This window comes from Saccopteryx bilineata, chromosome 4 (assembly GCF_036850765.1).
Source record: "Saccopteryx bilineata isolate mSacBil1 chromosome 4, mSacBil1_pri_phased_curated, whole genome shotgun sequence".
NCBI lineage: Eukaryota > Metazoa > Chordata > Mammalia > Chiroptera > Emballonuridae > Saccopteryx > Saccopteryx bilineata.
In genome coordinates, this window is record NC_089493.1 from 147,943,660 (window position 1) to 147,966,499 (window position 22,840).

General features: G+C 40.3%; 1 protein-coding gene across 3 annotated transcripts in view; it reads right to left on the reverse strand.

Moving 5' to 3' along the window:
* The window catches only part of SLC26A4 (solute carrier family 26 member 4), a 67,314-nt gene that overhangs the window by 11,296 nt on the left and 33,178 nt on the right, over nucleotides 1-22,840 (reverse strand). For all 3 annotated transcript variants that reach the window (XM_066272198.1, XM_066272196.1, XM_066272197.1), the window contains 9 exons: nucleotides 20,805-20,952; nucleotides 19,368-19,481; nucleotides 9,904-9,981; nucleotides 9,668-9,763; nucleotides 7,887-7,993; nucleotides 5,036-5,105; nucleotides 2,777-2,869; nucleotides 1,794-1,889; nucleotides 982-1,212 (listed from right to left, as the gene is read on the reverse strand). In XM_066272198.1, the coding sequence (XP_066128295.1) occupies nucleotides 982-1,212; nucleotides 1,794-1,889; nucleotides 2,777-2,869; nucleotides 5,036-5,105; nucleotides 7,887-7,993; nucleotides 9,668-9,763; nucleotides 9,904-9,981; nucleotides 19,368-19,481; nucleotides 20,805-20,952 (1,033 nt within the window). The remainder of the gene's footprint in view (nucleotides 1-981; nucleotides 1,213-1,793; nucleotides 1,890-2,776; nucleotides 2,870-5,035; nucleotides 5,106-7,886; nucleotides 7,994-9,667; nucleotides 9,764-9,903; nucleotides 9,982-19,367; nucleotides 19,482-20,804; nucleotides 20,953-22,840) is intronic.

The following is a 22,840-nucleotide window of genomic DNA, read 5'->3' on the forward strand; positions in this document are numbered from 1 at the left end:
CTCAATCCTTTGACTTCCTGTGTGTCTGCACTGTTTCCTACTTTAATCTCTTAATAATGCCTGGATTTTTGAGTCCCATCAGGTCTCCATGTACCATGTTCTTCATTCTGCTGCTGTTCCCATAACAAATAAAAATGTAATTCTTAACACAAACTTAATTCTTTTCATATTCCATTTCCTATATATTCTCAAAGAAATAAAACACAATAAATGGTAATATTTGCTGAGGGATAACTATATGCCATATACTGTTCAAAACAATAAATAATTGTCTATGTGCTTAATCTTTATAAAAACCATATGAAATAGGTACTGTCATTATCCTCATATTACAGATGAAGAAACTGAGGTGCAGACAAATTAAGCAACTTGCCTACAGTCACACTGCAGCAAGTGGCAGAGCCAGGATTCAACCCCGGGTAGTCGGCTCCACAGCCTGTGCTTTAAATTGTCACATGTGGCCTTGGCCAGTTGGCTCAGTGGTAGAGCGTCGGCCTGGCATGCAGAAGTCCCGGGTTCGATTCTCGGCCAGGGCACACAGGAGAAGCGCCCATCTGCTTCTCCACCCCTCCCCCTCTCCTTCCTCTCTGTCTCTCTCTTCCCCTCCTGCAGCCGAGGCTCCATTGGAGCAAAGATGGCCCGGACGCTGGGGATGGCTGCTTGGCCTCTGCCCCAGGCACTAGAGTGGCTCTGGTTGCGGCAGAGCAACGCCCCGGAGGAGCAGAGCATCGCCCCCTGGTGGGCAGAGCGTCGCCCCCTGGTGGGCGTGCCGGGTGGATCCCAGTCCGGCGCATGCGGGAGTCTGTCTGACTGTCCCCGTTTCCAGCTTCAGAAAAATACAAAAAAAAAAAAATTGTCACATGCTATGGTGAAACAACAGAGCCTATGCAATCAATCATCCTCTTGCAAGACTGTGCAACTCATATGGTTTTACTGTTGCTAAAGCTCCCAGTCTATGATTCAAAACACTTGGAACCTTACCACTCGCAATGATCTCACTCCAACAACATCCAAGAAAGATACAGCTCCACAGTCAAGCACAAGGCTATGGATTGGCACTTTGGGAACGTTCACTTTCACTGGAATCTCAGAATTCCAATCCACTTGAATCTCTATTTCCTTGGTTGGGATATCAAATTCTTCCGGCTCTTCAATATCTTCATCAGGCTCGAAAGCATTATTCGCTGAACCAACATCACTGAAAATGCCATTCTAAATGAAGAAAATACTGCCAACTTAATTCTAATGATTGGGGAGGTCTTTCAACAATTTATTTCAAATTATTTAAAGTCCTACACACCATTCTTTGGTAAGCAAAACACAGAGGGGATGAACTCTTAAGAAATGAGGTTCACCTCAGTACCAACTTTGATGTTCTCTAGGAAAAACAGTGGAAGAGTGGAGGAGCCAGGAAACTCTCATTTCTGGAGGGTTGTGGAATTGGCCAAGAGACACATTGGCAGGACAATCAAAGGTAATACTCTAAAATTTCATAAACTCACTCTTATCTATTAAAATTTTGTGGCATTGAATTAAATTTTTTTGTTCTTTTCAGTAAAAACAAGGTTTATTTCACAATGGAAATTGTGTTTTTCTTGCTGATTTCATTTTATTTTTTCCCATTCTCTCTTGCCTATAAGAACAATTCAGCTGTTCTTTGACAAATGTGTGACATCTGCTTGTATACTTCTTGGTACAAAAGTAGATAGATTTAATTTCAGACTCCCGAATTGCTTTCATATTCACCTGAGAAAGGGAATAATTGAATAGGGGAAAGAAAGGTATTGCCTCACCTTGGTTGCTCTGAGTTGCCCTTTTTTGATGAGTTTCTGTATTTTCCTCAGTGCTTTCAGCCTCTTATTATACACTCTAATGGCATCAAATCCAACCTTTAGAAGTAAGTATCAAGTTACTTAAAACATCTGGCTCCCAATGTTCATTAATGGCAATTATTAACTGGAAAGATTATTTCCCAAGTGGTGTCATTCCTTGAGACATCTTACCAAATAGGAGATTCTTGAAGTTCTACTGGGCCATCTACCCCACCCACCCAGAGACTCAAGGAAGACAGTAGCATATCAAAGACTCCAAGACAGTAAAAGACAAAACAGCAAAAGGTAATTCTTTAGATTTAAGTCTGTGTCTTCCAAATTCCTGTGACATTACAGAGCCCTTTTGTTGCCACAAAGTCTGTGAATGCCCCTCTAAACCAGTAGTTGACCCCAGAACTCATGCAGTGAAACACAGATCTAGAGACGAAACCCAACTTTGAAGCATAGTATGAAATTCAAGGCCAGAATTCCCTGCTTTCAAATGCAACTTATACTTTTTAGCTCTTTAATTAGTCAACCTCCTACCTTTTCCTCCTAGTTCTCGTAGTTCCCAAACACCTGATATAATATCTTCCTTGCTCACTGCCACACAAAGTTGGTTAAATTAGTTCTAACCAACAGGGATCACTCCCTTTTATGAACTCAATATGCACTATCTATACTGGTCATTTGGAACTTGCTCAGATTCTACCTGGAGACAATTCTAGTGCTTTGGTCCAGCATAGTTATTACTACTAGGATTTTAACGTATGTGTATTTTTTCTCCCTATCGCCAGTAGAGCGTAAGTTATTCGAGGGCAAGAATATTATGTTATAATTCATAATGTTCTATAAGGGCACGGGGTAAAGGGCCTTATGATCAGTTTAAACCCAATAAGTATCTGTAGAATGAATGAAGTCTTAAAGGAGGTTAGCAACCAAATTTCTAAAGATAAAATACTTACTGTAGACTTAATACATTTTTTAAAACCATCGACGTTGCCATAAAATATAGGGCTAGAAAACCTAAGAATCTTCATTCCTTCAGGTTCTTCAATCTAGTATTTAAAAATAAAATGTCTGAGGTTAAATAATTTCAGGGCTCAGATATTCAATTACATTTCTGATTGTTCAACTAGAAGCTGAGTTACAATTGCTCAAAGGAGATGGGTAGCAGCACTCAACTTTTCTTGGATAGGAGCTTCATCCCAGTTGGGAGGCAGTTGGTTACCTCAAACTCCTAAACATCCACAGTCCCACGGAAAGTCATGACAGAAAGAGCCTTAGAAAGCAATTATTCAACCCTCTGATTTCCAGATGAAGAAACAGGCTCAGAACAGTTTCATGAGTTGCCTCAAGTTCATACTACTGCCCTGCCTTTTCCCCCTCAAATTCTTTTAAAATAGAAAAAGGAGTAGAAAGTCAAGGGGATCTTCAGGAGCTGAGTCCTGTGATGTCACTTGCTTGTTCTCACTCTGGCACAGAATGGCCAGATGAAAAGTAAGACCCACAGAATCACAGACTCACCTAGTCTTTAGCAATCATAACAGTTTTAGTTCAGCCACCTCAGAGAAGAAAACAAAGGTCCTTAGAAGCTGTGTGGCTTGGGCTAGGCCCTGCAAGACAGGGCCTAGAACTGCAGGACACAGAACCCAGAGCCAAGAGGTTCGCTAGAATCATTAGCCCTTGCGGGCCCTTAGCTCAACATAACTGAGGAAGTTTGTGGAAATAAATGTAGAAACAGCTACTGGAATTCCAGATTCAGTGTCCAACATTTTTTTTAATATTAAGGTAAAATTAGACTACAACTTCCTAAATTAATTTAAAATATTTTCTGCTAAATTAGTCTTTTCTTCATTCTGATTCTCTGAGCTTTCACCTTTGCTTCCCCTGCCGGTCACTAGCAATCTCATCTGCAGGGGCCACAAGCCCATCAGTAAGATGTTTATTTTCTTTGTTTTTTATTTCCTGTATTATATATTATTTCTTTCAATTCTAATGATAGAGCACCATGTCAAATAAGATTTTTGGTGACAGAGAACATAAAAGTCTCTTATTAGAAATGAATGAACCTAACCAGGTTGTGGCGCAGTGGATAGAGCATTGGACTGGGACGCGGAAGACCCAAGTTTGAAACCCTGTGGTTGCCAGCTTGAGCACAGGCTCAAGATAGAGAAAGGAAGGGAGGGAGGGAGGGAGGGAGGGAGGGAGGGAGGGAGGGAGGGAGGGAGGAAGGAAGGAAGGAAGGAAGGAAGGAAGGAAGGAAGGAAGGAAGGAAGGAAGGAAGGAAGGAAGGAAGGAAGGAAGGAAAATCTTCCAAAGAGTTTAGACAATTCCATGAGAGATAAGGATTACAAAGCAGGGAAATAGAATTTGTTCTATTTGTTTAGTGCCGTGGCTTTCAGCAGTGTTTCAGTGGCCACCCAGCTGTGGGCCTTTCTATGTACAGTGACCGGTTCAGGGAACATTTTGGATTTGTATGTGATGGTTTTTATCAATTTTGCTGAAATTTTTGTATTTATTCAACTATTGTATCTATCTTTTTCCTTCCTTTCCTCCTTTTTTAGGACTGTCATTATACATATATCAATATGTTTAATTTTGTTCTAGAGGTCTCTGAGACTGTCATTATTCTTTTATTGGGGTATAATTGACATTAGCATTATATTAGTTTCAGGTGGACAACATAACTTGATATTTGTATATACTGCTAATGATCATTACAGTAAGTCTAGTTAACATCTGTCACCATGCATAATTACAATTTTCCTTGTGATGAGAATTTTTAAGACTTATTCTCTTAGCAACTTTCAAATACATAATACAATATTGACTGTAGTTATCATGCTATACAATATAGCCCCATGACTTATTTATTTGACATCTAGAAATTTGTACCTTTTGATCCCCTTTATCCAAAGAAGTAGAATTGATTCGACTTCTGGAAGTAACTGAATTGCCTATATTTAAAAATTCTTTTTACAGTGCTTTGACATTAAAAAGACACTCTGCTAGTATATACAAAACTCATGTAAACCATGGATATCAGATGGCACATTTAGTCAAAGCTTCTTATAACACCCCAGTAGACTCTGGTGTTTCCTGAAAGAAGCTCCCCCACCTGTGCCTACCTCCTCCCTAACATACCAGAGGAGAAATACACAGTCCCTGAAAATCCAGTCTAGCAAACCCACATCCAGCAAATGTCTCACAAAGGCACTTACATTTTTGTACTTCTTGGTACTTTTGTAGATGTCTGTGCTAGGGATGCTTCCAAGGCCATTCCAGGAGGGACTAAAAGAAAATTTAAATCAGAATTTTTTAGAATAGGCATGTTTTAGAACAAAAAGTTAAAATAAATAACAGATACTAGAGTCCATCATTCTGATGTTTGGGGACTCTATCTCTGTTGCAGATGACATGCTCCCATAGCTACCTCTGCCATGAACAGTGTGTCTGTGCACACCTAGAGGAGGAGGGGAAACGGGGACTCTTTAGATAGCTGAGAAAAATAACGAGCATCAGGCTTTTATGTGTATAACACTTTATAGGATAAGCAAAGAGCTCTCACCCCTGTTAGATCTTACTTAATCTCCAGCATAACCTGGAAAGGTGAGCAGGAATATCCTCATTTTTATTGGTGAATAAACTGAGAATCAGAGAAGTTGGAAAGGCCCCAGAGGGCAAGGGCAGCCTAGCCCCATCTTTAACCTGTTGGTCTTCAGTGCCTGGCATGGTGCCAGGGCCTGGAACTTGTGAGTTATCACAACTTTATAATGAAGTACAGAGAGTCTGGAGCGATCAAATTAGTCTCATTTTATGGAAGTAGGAGCCTGGGAGGACCCTTCCCATTTCCTATTCCTGCTGCAATCAGATAAATTCCATGATCCTTCAGATGTGATTAAGGACATATGCTAATACAACTCCTGAAGAAAGAGTGTCTGTTTGGGGCACTCTCAGCACTGTGCTCCCTGGACCGGCCTTATAATTACTGGAAATTGAACACTGTGGAGGATACTGCTTTCTGTTGGCTGAGAGCCTAGTTAAACCAACTCAGCAGCTAAAATGTGCCACTGATTTCTCCTTGGCTTACTGTGCTGTGCTGATTTTAAATTTAAAGCTCATAGAGTCTCTTCTCACAAAACCCTCTTCCAACCACATCCACACAGGACAAGTAAATGCTGAGGCAGGCAGAGCCTAAGGCAGTGTCTTTTAAGGACAGCTCCTGAGTGATTATACAGAGCACACCAGGCAGTGTGGGAGCTTGTGCACTCTTAGGGGCCCTGGGCACCATTTAAGGCCCTGAGGCAGTAAACAGAAAAGCCTTTTGTATGTTCCTTCCTACCTGCCGGGAAGAAAAGAGGGAGAGAACTGGTTGTCGGAAAAGGAAAGGTGGCCTTATGTGAAATTGGATGTTCTTGTTGATGGTTTACCAGTTGTTGTTTTTTTTTTCTTCTTTTCCAAGGGAGAGGAGGGGAGATAGACTCCCACATATGTCCTGACCGGGGACCCAGCAACCCCTGTCTGGGGTCAATGCTCTGCCCATCTGGGGCCATGCTCGCAACTGAGCTATTTTTAGTGCCTGAAGCAGAGGCTCATGGAGCCATCCTCAGTGCTCAGGGCCAATGCTCTTGAACCAATCAATCCATGGCTGCGGTAGAAGGAGAGAGAGAGAGAGAGAGAGAGAGAGAGAGAGAGAGAGAGAGAGAAAGAAGGGGGAGAGGTGGAGAAGTAGACAATTGCTTCTCCTGTGTGCCGTGACCAGGAATCAACCTGGGACATCTTCACACCCAGACAGTTGGGCAGGGCCTCCAGGTGTTTTATTCCTTCACTGCCAAGCACAGGCAGAGAAGGGGCCAGAGGTCTAGAAGGTATGTTTTGAGGAGATGATTTCACAGACCTAGAGGGCACATACCAAAAGCCTCTCATGGTCAAAACAAAATCAACAGAAGTCAGAGCTGTTCAGGCGGCTGCACAGATGGTAGTCCACAACTTAAACTGTCTTTGCTACTTTACTCCAAAGATGGGCAAATTAGGTTTTCTCCATAACTGTGTAGCTTATTGGGCACGTGGCTTATTGGACGCATGCTTTATTTAGAATATTTGAATAAATTTTGGCCACAATGAACTGATCTAAAGTCTCCAGGGTCTGAGTTACATAACTTCTGGGTTACCATCTTCAAAAGAAATAAGCTAAAAATATTTAGCAGCTATTTTGTCCCAAACTTTGGGCCCAGTGCCGCACAGACTTCATCTTATTTTGAAAAAAAACTAAGAAGCAATCTCAGTCTTTTGCTGCATCATGGATCTTTCGATCTTCCCATGAGCAAGAAGGGAGCACCAGCATTACAGCATGTGGCCAAGTGTATAGATGTTGAGGAGAGATGCATATGGGTTCAAATCCTGGTTCTGCCTCTTACTAGCTATGTGATCTTAAAAAACATTCTTTTTTTTTTTTTTTTTTTTCATTTTTCTGAAGCTGGAAACAGGGAGAGACAGTCAGACAGACTCCCGCATGCGCCCGACCGGGATCCACCCGGCACGCCCACCAGGGGCGACGCTCTGTCCACCAGGGGGTGATGCTCTGCCCATCCTGGGCGTCGCCACGTCGCGACCAGAGCCACTCCAGCGCCTGAGGTAGAGGCCACAGAGCCATCCCCAGCGCCCGGGCCATCTTTGCTCCAATGGAGCCTTGGCTGCAGGAGGGGAAGAGAGAGACAGAGAGGAAAGCGCGGCGGAGGGGTGGAGAAGCAAATGGGCGCTTCTCCTGTGTGCCCTGGCCGGGAATCGAACCCGGGTCCTCCGCACGCTAGGTTAAAAAACATTCTTAACCTTGCTGAGCTTCAATTTTCTTAGGTGTAGAATGAAAATAATGTAACCTGTTCATAGGATTTCTTTTGAAGATTAAATATGATAATGTGTGTAAAGCATTCACTATGTGATTAACTCATAGAAGCACACAATATATAATAACTATTATGAAAGGGAGTCATTTTACTATATTTATCAAAATGGTATAAGAAATCTCAGGGTGTGTTGTCCTGTTTATAGGAATCTGGGTCTTGTATTACTCACAACTGAACTCTCAGGACCACAGTCAGTAATCCAAATACAAGGCCAGCTAGTAAACCAAGGTCCAGCCCCAGGATGATGGACACTATGCATGTAAACACCCAGATGACCTAGGAAAAGTGGAAATAAAGTGAATCATATTAATTTATCATGTACCATCAGGTGAGAGGTTATCTGTAAAAATAATAAGCTCAATTGTTCATAACAAATTACAGTTGACCCTTGAACAACACAGGTTTGAACTTTATGAGTCTATTTATACACGGATTTTTTCAGTAAGTTCTGTAGGTATATTTTCCTTACGATTTTCTTAATAACATTTTCTTTTCTCTAGCTTACTTTATTGTAGGAATGCATATATAATATAATAGCATATAAAATATGTTAATCAACTGTTTATTGGTAATTCTGGTCAACAGTAAGTTATTAGTGAAGTTTTGGGGGAGTCAAAAGTCATGTGGAATTTTGACTGTGTAGGGGTCAGTGTCCACAACCCCCAGATCACTCAAGGATCAACTGGACAGTTTTTTTAATGTTCTGATTTCATTTGCTATGTAAGTGGTAGTGGAAATTGGCATTTCCAATATAGACCAACTATCCTATTTAAATATTTTTTATTTAGTTTTTGAATAGGTAATATATTAACATGCTCACAGTGGAATTACTGTAAAAATGATATGCAGTAACAAATCTTGGGTGCAGCTCTTTCCCTTCTTCCCCCATTCCCACTCCCCTCCCCATTTGTACCCTTTTATTTCTCTCTCTGAGTGTGTGTGTGTGTATACACGTGTGCACACTTTTCACCAGCATGTCTTTTTTTGCAAATACAAGTAATTATAACTACAAAGCAAGTTATATTTTCCCATCTTTCAGTAGATTATACACACTATCCTATTCTGCATTGGTCTCTTTTTCACTTAAAAATTTTGTCTCTTAGAGATCTTTCCATAGCAATATATAAGAAGTTTTCTCATTCCTTTCATCTGTTCTGATTTAAATTAGAGCATAACTCTAAAAGACTTAGTTTCTGGTGTTTATAATTCCTCAGAACAGTGGTGAAGGTTACTCTGGTCAGAAGTATAATCAGCATTGGGGTTTGTATTTGGGCGTTTTTGGTTTTGTGTTTACTTTGTTTTGTGTTTTGTTCTTCTATATTAGAGGGGGTTTTGTTGTTTGTCTGGCTCTGGACTTTAGAAAACCACCTGTGTATGAATGAGCTTCTATATGATTTTTGCTGGAAATGGATCTTCCCGGAGATGCAGGACCTTCAAAAAAAACAATTCACCCTGACCAGGCGGTGGCGCTGTAGATAGAGCATCGGACTGGGATGCAGAGGACCCAGGTTCAAGACCCCGAGGTTGCCAGCTTGAGCACGGGCTCATCTGGTTTGAGCAAAGCTCACCAGCTTGGACCCAAGGTTGCTGGTTTGAGCAAGGGGTTACTCGGTCTGCTGAAGGCCCACAGTCAAGGCACATATGAGAAACCAATCAATGAACAACTAAGGTGTTGCAACAAAAAACTGATGATTGATGCTTCTCATCTCTCTCTGTTCCTGTCTGTCCCTATCTATCCCTTTCTCTGACTCTCTCTCTCTGTAAAAAAACAAACAAACAAAAAAACAGCTCATGTGGAAGATTTCAAAGCTCTGACTTATCTACACAATTTGAATTTCTATCCTAGGGCTCCCAAAATGCAACTAAGACTTAGGAGATAAGAAAATATAATGATATGGCAGAAAGCATGTAAGAACCAAATCTTATTTCAGAGAAAAGTGGGTGACTTACAGCATCAACCTTGTTCTGTCTCCATAGGCAAGGAACATCACACACCTGCATAAACATCCCTTTCAGGTTGGCGATTACAACAGCTGCCAAGACCGACTGCCAAGAGAAACAGGGGAGGCTGTGTTAGTCAGGGAAATGGTTTTCCATGTGATGATTTGTAAATCTCCCATTATTTCTCTGTTGGCAGAGCAGACGAATTATGCAATCAGTGCATCCAGAAGCAAGGATTTAGCTACCTTCTGCAAGGGTTCCAGCAGTTTCCCCAAGGCAACAATGGCGATCATCACGATCCCAGCCGAGATGAGGCCAGCAATCTGAAAGACACACATCTCCCATGAGAGAGTTCTTCACCCTCCAGGCTCCCAGCTTGCTGGATGTGCATGTCAGAGAGCCCATTCACAGGTGCACACAATGCTTCCTGACCTTCCCCCTTCTGCTTAATACTGTTGAGAGAAATAAGAATTCTTTGCTGAAACTCTACAAAACTGAAGAAAATGGGAACCACATATAGTAGCTATGGCAGAGAAATTAAAGAAAACGTGGAGACTGAGTCTGCTGAAGTAAAGCCAGTTTGACCTGGATTTCATCTGGAAAGTAGTTTTGGTGTCAATTCAGGAGGCTAAACTTCTCACTTGGCCATACCAGGAAACATGAACCATCCGTGCCCCATAGCAGACCACGGTTATGGTTTGGGGAAGTAAGTCCTCAGAGTGCACGCTGATTCCTCTGCATTGCTAAATCAGCCGCCAGACTAACAATTCTGATAACACTTTGTACTGGTAGCACACTGTTACCACCAAAGTCTCAGAGAGACTTGTCAGTCTTACTACAAACTCAGAATGCCACGTAAGCCTCTGAGAGGTGAGACCACGTCTCCAGCTTCCTTTAACAGTTCCACAGATGCAGGCTCAGAACTTCGACCCTGGTAGCCCAAGTGATCATGGGCAATAATGGATAAAAAAGTTTCAGAAACTTTACCTTGACAGAAAAAAACTCTCCTAAGATCCATAAATAGTTAGGAGAGAGGCTAAGGGGGGTGGGGACTATTCTCTGGTTTGAGCAGATGGCCAATGAATTCTCTGTTGACAGCAGGGCATAGCCGAGGCGAAGACTAGAAGCTCTGGAACAAAAGAGAAAAGGAGACAGGAAACCAGAAACAGAGCTATCAGAGAGGAAGCAGAAAAGGTTGCGCTGGGCACATGTGCTGCCCAGTACAAGATGTGTGAGTTAAAGGAGACACAAAAGTCAAGGAAATTCCATAGTCGCACTCACTCACTTCACCTAGCAAATTGATCATTTGTGTTCAGAATATAACTACGTCAGACTCAGGCAATAGACTGTATTGGTTGGCAAGAAAGTAATTTCAGTTTTGTAGTATGAAATAAAGCTTATTTTATACAAAAAAATAAACTTTAATCAATTACATATTTTCCATTTGTTCAATGACCTTTTGCCATCTTTCTTGCAGCTTCATGATCCCACACTCATAGAAATTTTGGTCCTTATCAGCAATAAACTGAACCACATGCAATTTAAGGTCATAATCATTTGTGAAAGTTTTACCATTCAAAGAGTATTGCAAACTTTGAAATAAATGGTAATCAGATGGTGCCAGGTCAGGGCTGTATGGGAGATATAATATCACTTCCCAACCAAGTTCCAGTAATTTCCCATGAGTTGCTAAAGAAGTGTGAGACTTTGCATTATCATGGCAGAACACAATTCCTTGGCGATTTGCCAATTCTGGCCGTTTTTTCTTTGATTAATGGGACATTTTATTAGTTGTTGACAGTAAACATCTGAATTGATCGTCTGGTTTCTTGGAAGCTGCTCAAAATACACAATACCTTTGTAGTCCCACCAAATTGACAGCATGGCCTTTTTTGATGCAGTTCAGCTTTAGATGTGGTTTGTGCTGGTTCATCACGCTTGGACCATGATCATTTTCTAATGATGTTACTATAGATGACCCACTTTTCATCACCAGTGATGATTCTTTTCAAAAAAGGGTCGGTTTCATTGCGCTTGAGATGCATATCACAAACATTGACTCATTGTGTTAAGTGAATCTCTTTCAATCATGCAGAACCCAAATATTGAGCTTCTTAGCGAGTCCAAGATATTTTAAGTGATTTTCAGTTGTTGTGTGAGATACATTTAACCTCTCTGCAATCTCTTCAATTATGGCTTTGATTTGGTCATCATCAACTTCAGTAGGTCAACCAGAACATTGGTCATCTTTGAGTGAAAAATCTCCAGAACAGAATTTTTTAAACCAACTCTAACATGTGCGTTCTGTTATGCAATCAACACTGTAAGCTTCACATACCTTTTTGTGAGCCTCAGCAGCTTTCTTTCCTTTACAGAAATAAAAAAGCAAAATAGGCAGAAAATGTTTGTTTCTGCACTCCATGTCAAAATTGACCCTAAACTAAGGTGACCAACTTTAGAATAGAAAGGAAGACAAAAATAAATTGAAGAAAACAATATCATAAATAAAAGAAACATTTTATTCATTGTAACAATAATACACTATAATATGATAAATGCATAATAAAAACATTTGTAATATTTTATATTGTAATTATGCTTATATGCCTATTAATTTTTAGTAATAATTGTAAAACTCATTTGAGTACTTTTCCATTGAATGAATATTTGTCAATGTATCATCTTGTAACAATATATTGGAAATATCAAACAAGAAATACCCTCCATATTGAATTTTATGGCAAGTGCTGCAGCTAGAGTATCCACATTTAATCTCCATCTCTCACTGTCCAAAAATCATTAGCAATTGAAAAAATACTTTCAACTGCTGCATTAGTTCCAGGGCAGTACAATGTAAATTGAACAAGAATAAATAAATTTTCACATGGAATATGTTTATTTTTGAAATGGCTGAATATTTCCACCCATCTTTTATCAATTTCGATGTGTTCATTTTCCCATTGTATTAATTTTTCATAATTTAAATATACATTCAGTCTTCTAATTTCTTCAGAGACAATTGTTGTCTATTTTAATGTCTGGCATTTCTTTAGATAAAAACTCAAGACAAGATTCAATATCTGTCCAATATACTTACAATGAAGTAAAAAAACACCATTGAAAACTGGTTTTTTTTTTTGTGATTTTTGTTTCAGACTATTCTTTGATATATTGAAAACATAGCTGGTAAAAATTCTGCACTTCTTTGATAAACTTTTCTTTTATGCCCGGATTTGATTTCTCTAAGTCTGACAATTTTCTTTTTATAATTAAAGGAAAAAATTTTTCTTCAAAACAAGATTTATTTTATTTATTTATTTTTTATTATTATTTTTTTTTTTTCTGAAGCTGGAAACGGGGAGAGACAGTCAGACAGACTCCCGCATGCGCCGGACCGGGATCCACCCGGAACGCCCACCAGGGGCGATGCTCTGCCCACCAGGGGGGTGATGCTCTGCCCCTCCGGGGCGTCGCTCTGCCGGGACCAGAGCCACTCTAGCGCCTGGGGCAGAGGCCAAGGAGCCATCCCCAGCGCCCGGGCCATCTTTGCTCCAATGGAGCCTTGGCTGCGGGAGGGGAAGAGAGAGACAGAGAGGAAGGAGGGGGGGGGTGGAGAAGCAAATGGGCGCTTCTCCTATGTGCCCTGGCCGGGAATCGAACTCGGGTCCCCCGCACGCCAGGCCGACGCTCTACCGCTGAACCAACCAGCCAGAGCCTAAAACGAGATTTACATTGAAGGATAAAGTCATTCAAAGTAAGACTAATTTCCGTAGCTGAAATGTGTTCACCTCCAATCTTTTGAATCATTTTGTGAAAAATAGATGCTTGATTATGTACAAAATACATTAATATTTCAGATATTTTTTATTATAAAACAATCATCTAAACTTAAAAAATATGAACGGAGAAGCTCAGTTTTAGAACACGCTCTATAGCAGATGTTAGACCAAGCCATCTAACTTTTGAATATCCTAAAAGTTTTTGTATTCAACATTTGCTTCTTCACAAAATTGTTTTAAAGTAGCAAAATGAATGGTAAAAAAACTAAAATGTAAATAAATTGTAGTTATTATTACTTCTACATCAATTGGCATGGCACATGATGCTGTGTTGATTGCATTTGACAAAATATGTGCATTACAACCTTCCTAGTATTTTCTTTTGGAGTAACTCTTGTAATTTTACACACATTCACCCCTTTGCGTCTTCGCCCACCAAAATTTATACTTGTATTATCAGCCGTTAGTGCAACAACTGTGGATTTCAAATTGTTTTCATTTATTACTTTGTATAGATGGTTTGACAAAATTTCAGAAATTTCACCCTCAATGGATTCTAAATTTAAAATTTTTACTTAAATACCTTTGGTAACATTAAAATATCTTACTATTATTGGATACAATTTAATTTCACTATAATTTGATGCATCAGATAAAATAGTTACAAATGCAGTTTCCAAGTCCTCTGTAAGTATTTTGTCACAGTAATTTTTAAATACTGATTTCAAAATAGCCTCTCATTTTGTCCTGGCACATGAAAATTTTGCATTGTGAAACTTTTTCAATAATTTAGTTGTACAATCCATACTATTAAAACTTTGATTGTGAATTATGGTATGAAATGCAAGTGTTTCCTCCATTGCAGCCAACTGTTTTTCATCTTCAGAATAATTTGAAGTTTTTAAAACAACTTGTTAATTTACAACTGGAAGCTGATACATCTAATGATTGCTTATGTTTGTTGGTTGGTCAAGTGTTTTGTTATTGCTGCTCTGCCTCCAACTGCAATTCAAAATTCTCCGCTGCAAATATTGCAGAAAATAATAATATCTTTCTTTGATATGAGGAAGGAAATTCCTTTTTCACTTTATCATTGAAAAATGGCATTTTCTCTTTTTTTATTTTTCTATCCCTTAAATGAAATTTGAAATTAAAAATAAAATATAGGCCCTGGCTGGTTGGCTCAGTGGTAGAGCGTCGGCCTGGCGTGCAGGAGTCCCGGGTTCGATTCCCAGCCAGGGCACATAGGAGAAGCATCCATCTGCTTCTCCACCCCTCCCCCTTTCCTTCCTCTCTGTCTCTCTCTTCCCCTCCCGCAGCCAAGGCTCCACTGGAGCAAAGTTGGCCCAGGCGCTGAGGATGGCTCCATGGCCTCTGCCTCAGGTGCTAGAATAGCTCTTGTCGCAACAGAGCGACGCCCCAAATGGGCAGAGCATCGCCCCCTGGTAGGCATGCTGGGTGGATCTTGGTCGGACACATGCAGGAGTCTATCTGACTGCCTCCCCGTTTCCAACTTCAGAGAAATACAAAAAAATAAAAATAATAAATAAATAAATAAATAAATAAAATATAGAGCTACACGAATGATGCAAGCATATTAGGAACTGAAAATGTTACATCATGGTAGGCGAATTTTCCAGGAGCTGTATTAACAAAACTAAATATCAAACAAAACCACTAATTTGAAGTGATATTCAGGTGTATTTATCATTTTCTAATTAAAAAACGTCTGTTTTATGCAACTATTTAATCAAAATGTGTTATTAATAGCTATGGTTTCAGGTTAGATTTCCACTTTAAAATTTGAATTTCGGGAAAATACTTGTAAATAAAATTATAGTTTTTTTAAATTATTAAATATATCATGAATTAATAAAATGTGAATTTTGCTTACCTGTCTATGATTGAATATTCACTGAGAAAGAAATAATCGTGAGTCTACAATGTGTATATGCCCTGTAGTGTTTCAGTAAGAAGTACACAAAGCCATTTGCACGCTCAGTATATCACGCGCACTCTCTCAAGATCTCCCGTGTGGAGCGCATGCATCTCATAATTGCATCTTGCCGCACTGTACTGATCCTTGACAAATTGTCATCTCAAATACAAATACATCACATCACACACAATGGATTAACTCTGCATCAATTGAATATAGACATTTACAGATTAGTCTTTCAATATCAAAAAGGAGGACATGTAGGAGGACACTTTTAGAGGGAGGACAGAACTTACAAAAGAAGGACTGTCCTCCCTAAAGGAGGATGATTGGTCACCTTACCCTAAACTAACAGGTACAAACAAAATTACACACAACTTGCTTTTTTTTTTTAAACATACAGTATTTATTTTAATTTTTTATTTATTTTTTTATTTTTATTTATTCATTTTTTAGAGAAGAGAGAGAGACAGAGAGGAGAGAGAGACAGAGAGAGAGAAGGGGGGAGGAGCTGGAAGCATCAACTCCCATATGTGCCTTGACCAGGCAAGCCCAGGGTTTCGAACCAGCGACCTCAGCATTTCCAGGTCAATGCTTTATCCACTGCGCCACCACAGGTCAGGCACAACTTGCTTTTAAAGTAACCTAAATGTGACTGATATCAAATGTCAAAAGGAAAAAACCATAACACTGACAGAAGTCCTTCAAAACAATTACAACGCTATGTGTGACAACCGAAAATACTTTCTTGCCAACACAATATGTGATGCACTATAAAGTTTGCTTTGTACACCCACATCCCCTTTTCTAGGCAGTTTGTTACCTCCTGGCACCACGCCTCCAGATTCCCAGCATTGGTGAGCTTTCCTATCTACTATCTAAGCAGAGAAGCTAGTATCTTCCCTTCCTCCCTCTTTCCTTTCTTCCTTTTTTCCATGCATTTACTTAACCAATATTTATTGTCTATTATGAGACACTTGCAGCTCACTCTGGATGTAGGGTTCTATGAATTGGTGAGAGTTAAGGAGATTGGAGGACAGGGGCTATAGCCAGCTGCCCAACTCATGCCAGATGGGTGGCCACCTACTACTCAACAAGTATATGTAATAATAAGCCTCTGATTATGGGAATCAAGACTAATTTTGGTTACTATATTAAATCTGTTAGAAGGCCCCTTATTTGTACTTATTTAATTACAGCTGGTTTGTGGGAAATGCTTTATAGATTTTGTGTTTATGTGCAGATTCAATTACTAGAAAATTCATTATTCTGTTAAGTGGAAGGGTAATCAGAGAGAGAATAGTTTGTAATTAGAATTCCTTTTTCATGAATCAGTAGGAATCAGATGGGGGTGACAGAAAAACAGGTTCCAATGTTGAGCTCTTCTATAAATATAATGACATGTGTAATATATGTATCATAGATATCATAGGTATTAAGACACTGTTCCTATCTCAAGGAGGTAATGACTGAAACCATTTATAAGTACATATGTGCCAGGACTTTACATACATTTTCTTACAACATCCCTACGAGGTGGATACATGTAAAGCCAGTAGTCGCGGCCACATTCAGAGCTGCCTGGCCCGTGCAAGTTCTCATTTAATTGGGACAGGTGGTAATAAAACAACAGAGTCAAGAACTGGTAGGCCATTACCTTTAATCCTAGCTTGCACCCTGCGGGCGAGAAAATAAACACAGGGGGAAAACACTTCCCTTTCCATTCAGGGCTCCCAAAGCCACTGACTCATCCGAGTATTCCTAGAATTAAAGGTTTCTACCTCACCAACCTTATTCACCTCTGTTCCCCATCTCCTTCTCTTTGCACAAACTCTGCAAAAACTGGCTTCTCCTTCAGCACTTTGCCATCTTGGCTGCTTCTTCTCTGCAATGCTGATGGCAGGATCTGAGCGAAAGTGCCCAGTCTCCCTTATTTTATAGTGTAGAAAATTAAAGCTTTTAAGCCAATATACAAACAAGGAAGTCTCTGATACAAAGCCACTTATCTGAGGCATAAATGGGATTCCTCATAAGAATGCACCACCCCCCATCACGCAATAGTCAAGGGTGTGGGGAAAAGCTTAGCTTTGAAAAGATCTTCGTGTTAAAAGGGTGAGAAAGGCTTAGTTTTAAAACTAAGTCTTAGGCTATTAGGACTTTGCCAGCTTACAGCCTGTCTCCTACACTAAATGCAAACTATAAGCAAGCAAACATATATATTATATTTACAAACTTATTTGACCAACAATACAATTATTAGGCCCATTGTATAGATGCTGAAACTGAGGCTTTAACGTAAAAGAAAACATGAGAACCCACACAAGACCAGTTTATTTGGTAATGAGTCCTTGGATTTCAGTCCAAGCACTTAGACTTTTAACCCCAGAACTTAGTATACATTTCGGTAATTAAATATCAAACTGTTTCTGTGCTTGTTTCATTCTTCAATACTAAAGGCTTGGCATCTTTCACTCTTAAATATAATACACACCAGTGTGTGGCAGGGGAGTATTAGCTTACCAGAACACCATTATCCCTAAACCTCTGCCAAGGAATCATTTTACATGGGCATTCTTACTGGGGCAGCCAGCCAGTGCCTCATTTGAACCTGGAGTTAGCAGCAGACAGTGGACATGGGCATTTGGGGATCTGCTTGTACCTGCTTTCAGCCATGTGGCTTGGAGAGCTTGTCAACGCCCCATCTCAAATAAAAGCAGCAGAAACTCTTGCTGCTGACAGCTGCCCATTGAACATGGGCGTAGCTTGGAAATCACCTCTGACCTCTTCCCCTTTGACCACAAATCTCTAGTTACACCCTCGGGTATGGGATAGAAATGTTTGCAAAAAAAAGTAAACTCAACTTTAAGAAAAATTATGAAAATTAAAATTGAATTTTTGTTCATCAGGAGCCAGGAAATTAGAAGAGGTACATTCTTCCAACCCTGTCACAAAGCCCCATTTTAAATGGGGAAGGAACATTATGTGCACTTGAGGACAATTAACACTCTCCCTGGGCAAGCCACTGTTGAAGTCAGTGTCCTCAGTTATTCTCTTTTATACATATCTGTAGTGCCTCTGCCTTAATAAAATCCTATTTGAAGACTCTGTGTGTGCGCATGCACAAATGTATGATATACTATCTAATTTGGATTTGTTGTTCTCCTTTATAGATTCAAGGTACTCTTTACTCTTTACTCACAGCTCTCTCTGTGCTGGAAGGAGAAAGCCCTTCAGGCATAACAGAAACCCAATTCCTAAGCTTGCTCTTTGTCCCCAACCACTTGATTTGGCATTTCTGACTCCATGTTTGGCTGGAAAGAATGGCCTGGGAGAATAGCTCCTCAGTATTCTGACAATTAAAAAAGGTACTGTCCAGAGATTAACTAGGATGCAGGTTCTGAGGTCACCTTGTAAAGCCAACAACTTGAGAACACATGTAAAAGATTAAATCCACATTCAGAACTTCAGGGGGAAAATCTTAAGAAGAAATGTCAAAATGTTTCAACAAAAATATTCTTGGCTAGCAAACTGTTATTCTGTGGGAGCAAAGGCCTCTGGAGGAAGTTCCTTATCTTTTTAAAGGAAATGTAAACAGATACTATAAATTTTTCTGAAAATATAACTCTCTCTCTAAGCCAGAATGCGCTTTTAGGAGGCTTTCTCTATCTCCAGATAACAAATTGATAAGAATCAGCATTCTTCATTACCAGTTCTTTATCAGTCGTTACCTTCCCTGGAAAAGCAGTTCAGGGAAGCCATTTGACAGCTCAGCACTGACCAGAAAGATTTGAGAATTACCACCCCAGAAAAACAAACACCATTTCGGAAGTCCTTGGTGAGGGAGACAGGCAGCCCTGTGCGACCAAATCAGAGAGCATGGCTTTCTGTTCTCCACAGCTGATTGTCCTGCTCAGGTCTTGTGCGAGCCTTCCTGAACAGCATTCCTGGCTCTGTGGCAGTGGACAGACATCACCGTGCTATCATTCCCTACCTGTGTCTTTCCCCCAGTGCTCTCCTGGACGGCAGTGCGAGACAGGGCGGTGGTGGCCACAAAGCAAGAGAAGAACCCCGAGAAGACGTTGCTGATCCCAAAGGCAATGAATTCCTACGGGAGAGACCGGATGACAATGAGCCTACAAATACTATCTTTTCAAGACCCTCACCAAGTGTTTTAGAACATTGAGAAAGCAAACTCCCAAACTTATCCTGCCTTATAGTCCCAAATTAGTTTTTACCATGAAAGGTCCTTGGGGTCCTGAGAAACATCAACAGTTTGGGATCCTTAAGAGCCTAAAAGAGGCCTCACTGCTCTCAGTCATGTGTAAGGCTGATGAGGAACAGTAACTGAGGTTTTGCTAAAATGTTTATTTCCCTTCCTGGTGAGTGGCATACCTGCTATACCTCTCACAAAAAACATTCTTCCACTTTCCCATAATGGCTTATTTCTATGGTTGAATATTTGCTGTGGAGTATATTATGACTAAGAAAGCTACTATTCTGCTTGATTACTAATCATTTAACTGCTGTAATTGTTATGCTGTGTTTTCAGAAACATACCATATTGAGGATTTGTGAGCTCACCTGTCAAGTACCATATGCCTACAAAAATTGTCCTGAGTACATTAATTGCAGTCAACCACCTCAATATAAAGTGGCCACAACTACTGTGTTATTAAAAGTGTTTGTTGCTGCTTTGCCATATGATAGCCACCACTAAAACATTGCCGGGAGATATGAGACTACAGGAAAAATTTTTATTCTGACTTAACATGCTAATGTTAAATGTTATTTATGACCTGACTGAATTAACTCTTAAAATTCTGATCCCTTGCCTGATCATGACCAAGTGGTGGTGCAGCTGATAGTTGACCTGGGACACAAAGGACCCAGGTTAGAAATTCCAAGGTTGCTGACTTGAATGTGGGCTCACCAGCTTGAGTACGGGTTCGCTGGCTTGAGCGTGGGATCACGGACATGACCCCATGGTCGAGGGATTGAGCCCAAAGGTCACTGGCTTGAAGCCCAAGGTCGCTGGCTTGAGCAGGGGGTCACTTGTTCTGCTGGAGCCCCCTGGTCAAGGCACATGTGAGAAAGCAATCAATGAACAACTAAGGAGCCATCACAAAGAATTGATGCTTCTCATCTCTCTCTCTTCTTGTCTATCTGTCCCTACCTGTCTGTCTCTCGCAAAAAAAAAAAAAAAAAAAAAAAAAATTCTGACCCCTTCAACTAATTTCTTAAAAACTAACATGATGCAGCATGCCTATTTTAAAATACTTTCAAATTAGCACACACAAAAGGGAAACCAACTCAGTAAGGACTGATGGGAGAAACCAATCTTTTCTTTAGCAGACAACAATATCTCTCACATTTATTTATTTTTCTTGTTTTCAGTGCTACAAACCATTCAGCACAAGGGTAAGCATACCTGGTTCCCATCGATGGTATAGTCATACTTGATGGCGTAGACTTTTCCTACAGACACTGCAATAGCATAAGCCACCACAGCAATGGAAAAAGAGGCAGCCAGCATCTCAGAGAACAGGTTCACAGGCGGCAGTGCGGGAGGCAAGAACCTGGTGAGTTTTTAAATGAAAAGTGCTATGAATATTTGATTATAATTTTCTTTTCCCATCTCACCAAATGCTAGTCAACCCTGCCACAAGTTAGACAAGAAAGTACACAAGTTGATCCAAGAGGGCAGGAGTACATGAGCATAAGTGGTAGCATCCACTCTTAGGATTTTTAATCAGAAGCTTGTGCCCGCTCCTTGGTTGACTTCTTTGTCCTCTATTGAGAGCCTAGAGATGCTGCCTCACCAGCACCTCTGACATGAATAACCCTGTCTGTACTGGGCCTTTTTTTTTTTTTTTTTTGTATTTTTCTGAAGCTGGAAACGGGGAGAGGCAGTCAGACAGACTCCCGCATGCGCCCCCCGGCACGCCCACCAGGGGGCGACGCTCTGCCCCTCCGGGGGGTCATTCTGTTGTGACCAGAGCCACTCTAGCGCCTGGGGCAGAGGCCAAGGAGCCATCCCCAGCGTCCGGGCCATCTTTGCTCCAATGGAGCCTTGGCTGCAGGAGGGGAAGAGAGAGACATAGAGGAAGGAGAGGGGGAAGGGTGGAAAAGCAGATGGGCGCTTCTCCTGTGTGCCCTGGCCGGGAATCGAACCCGGGACTCCTGCACGCCAGGCCAACGCTCTACCACTGAGCCAACCGGCCAGGGCCTGTACTGGGCCTTTAATACCATAGAATCTTATGCCATGCTCTTTCATACATTAGTGTTTCTTCTTACACAGTTTCATCTTTAAAATTTTTGAATTTAAAAGCTATTTTAGCCATAAAATGAGATTTACCCTGTATATGAGATATGAAGTTTATTAAAGAAACAAATATAAGAGGCTAAAAGAGCTAAGTGGAAAATCCATAGCTTTAGAGCCATGATATTCAAAATCTTCTTGATTTCAAAAAATGATTAAATTTATATAATTATCAGAATGCTTCATAATCACAATGACTAACATATGCCAATGATCATGGTGAGGTCAACTGACTACTGTTTTATAAATCCAAAGCTACTCTACAAACTATATAAAGAAAAAACCTGTAAGTTTATAATCATGTAGTTGTCTTCAAAAATGAAAATTTGGGTGATAACCTTCATGGAGTTATATCTTAATGACTATCCATATGGTATAATTCCAGAGGCCCTAGAAAAAACAAATCTCCCTTACCTATCTCACTTATGCCTAATGTGACCAATCATCCTCCTTTAGGGAGGACAGTCCTTCTTTTATAAGTTCCGTCCTCCCTCGGAAGTGTCCTCCTACATGTTCTCCTTTTTGATATTGGAAGACTAATCTGTAAATGTCCGTATTCGATGGATGCAGAGTCAATCCATTGTGTGTGATGTGATGTATTTGTATCTAAATGAGTACTTTTTTCTTACAATTATTATTATTAAAAATTAATAGGCATGTAAGCATAATTACAATATAAAATATTACAATGTTTTTATTATACATTTATCATATTATAGTGTATTATTGTTGCAATGAATAAAATATTTCTTTTATTGACGATATTTTCTTCAATTTATTTTTGTCCTCCTTTTCATTGTAAAAAAGTTAGTCACCTTACTTACGCCTGAAGTTTCTTTTATAACAAATTACATTTTTGGCTCTGGCCATTTGCTCAATGGTTAGGGTGTCAGCTTGGTGTATGGATGTCCTGGGTTTGATTCCTGGTTAGGGCACACAAGAGAAGTGAACATCTGCTTCTCCCTACCCCTTTTCCTTCTTCCTCTCCCACAGCGAGTAGCTCTATGGGTTTGAGTGTGGCCCCAGGTGCTGAGCTCTGTTGGAGTGCATAAGCCTCAGGCACTAAAAATAGCTCAGTACTCAAGCATGGGACCCCAGATGGAGTTGCCAGTGGATCCCTGTAGGGCACATGCGAGAGTCTTCCT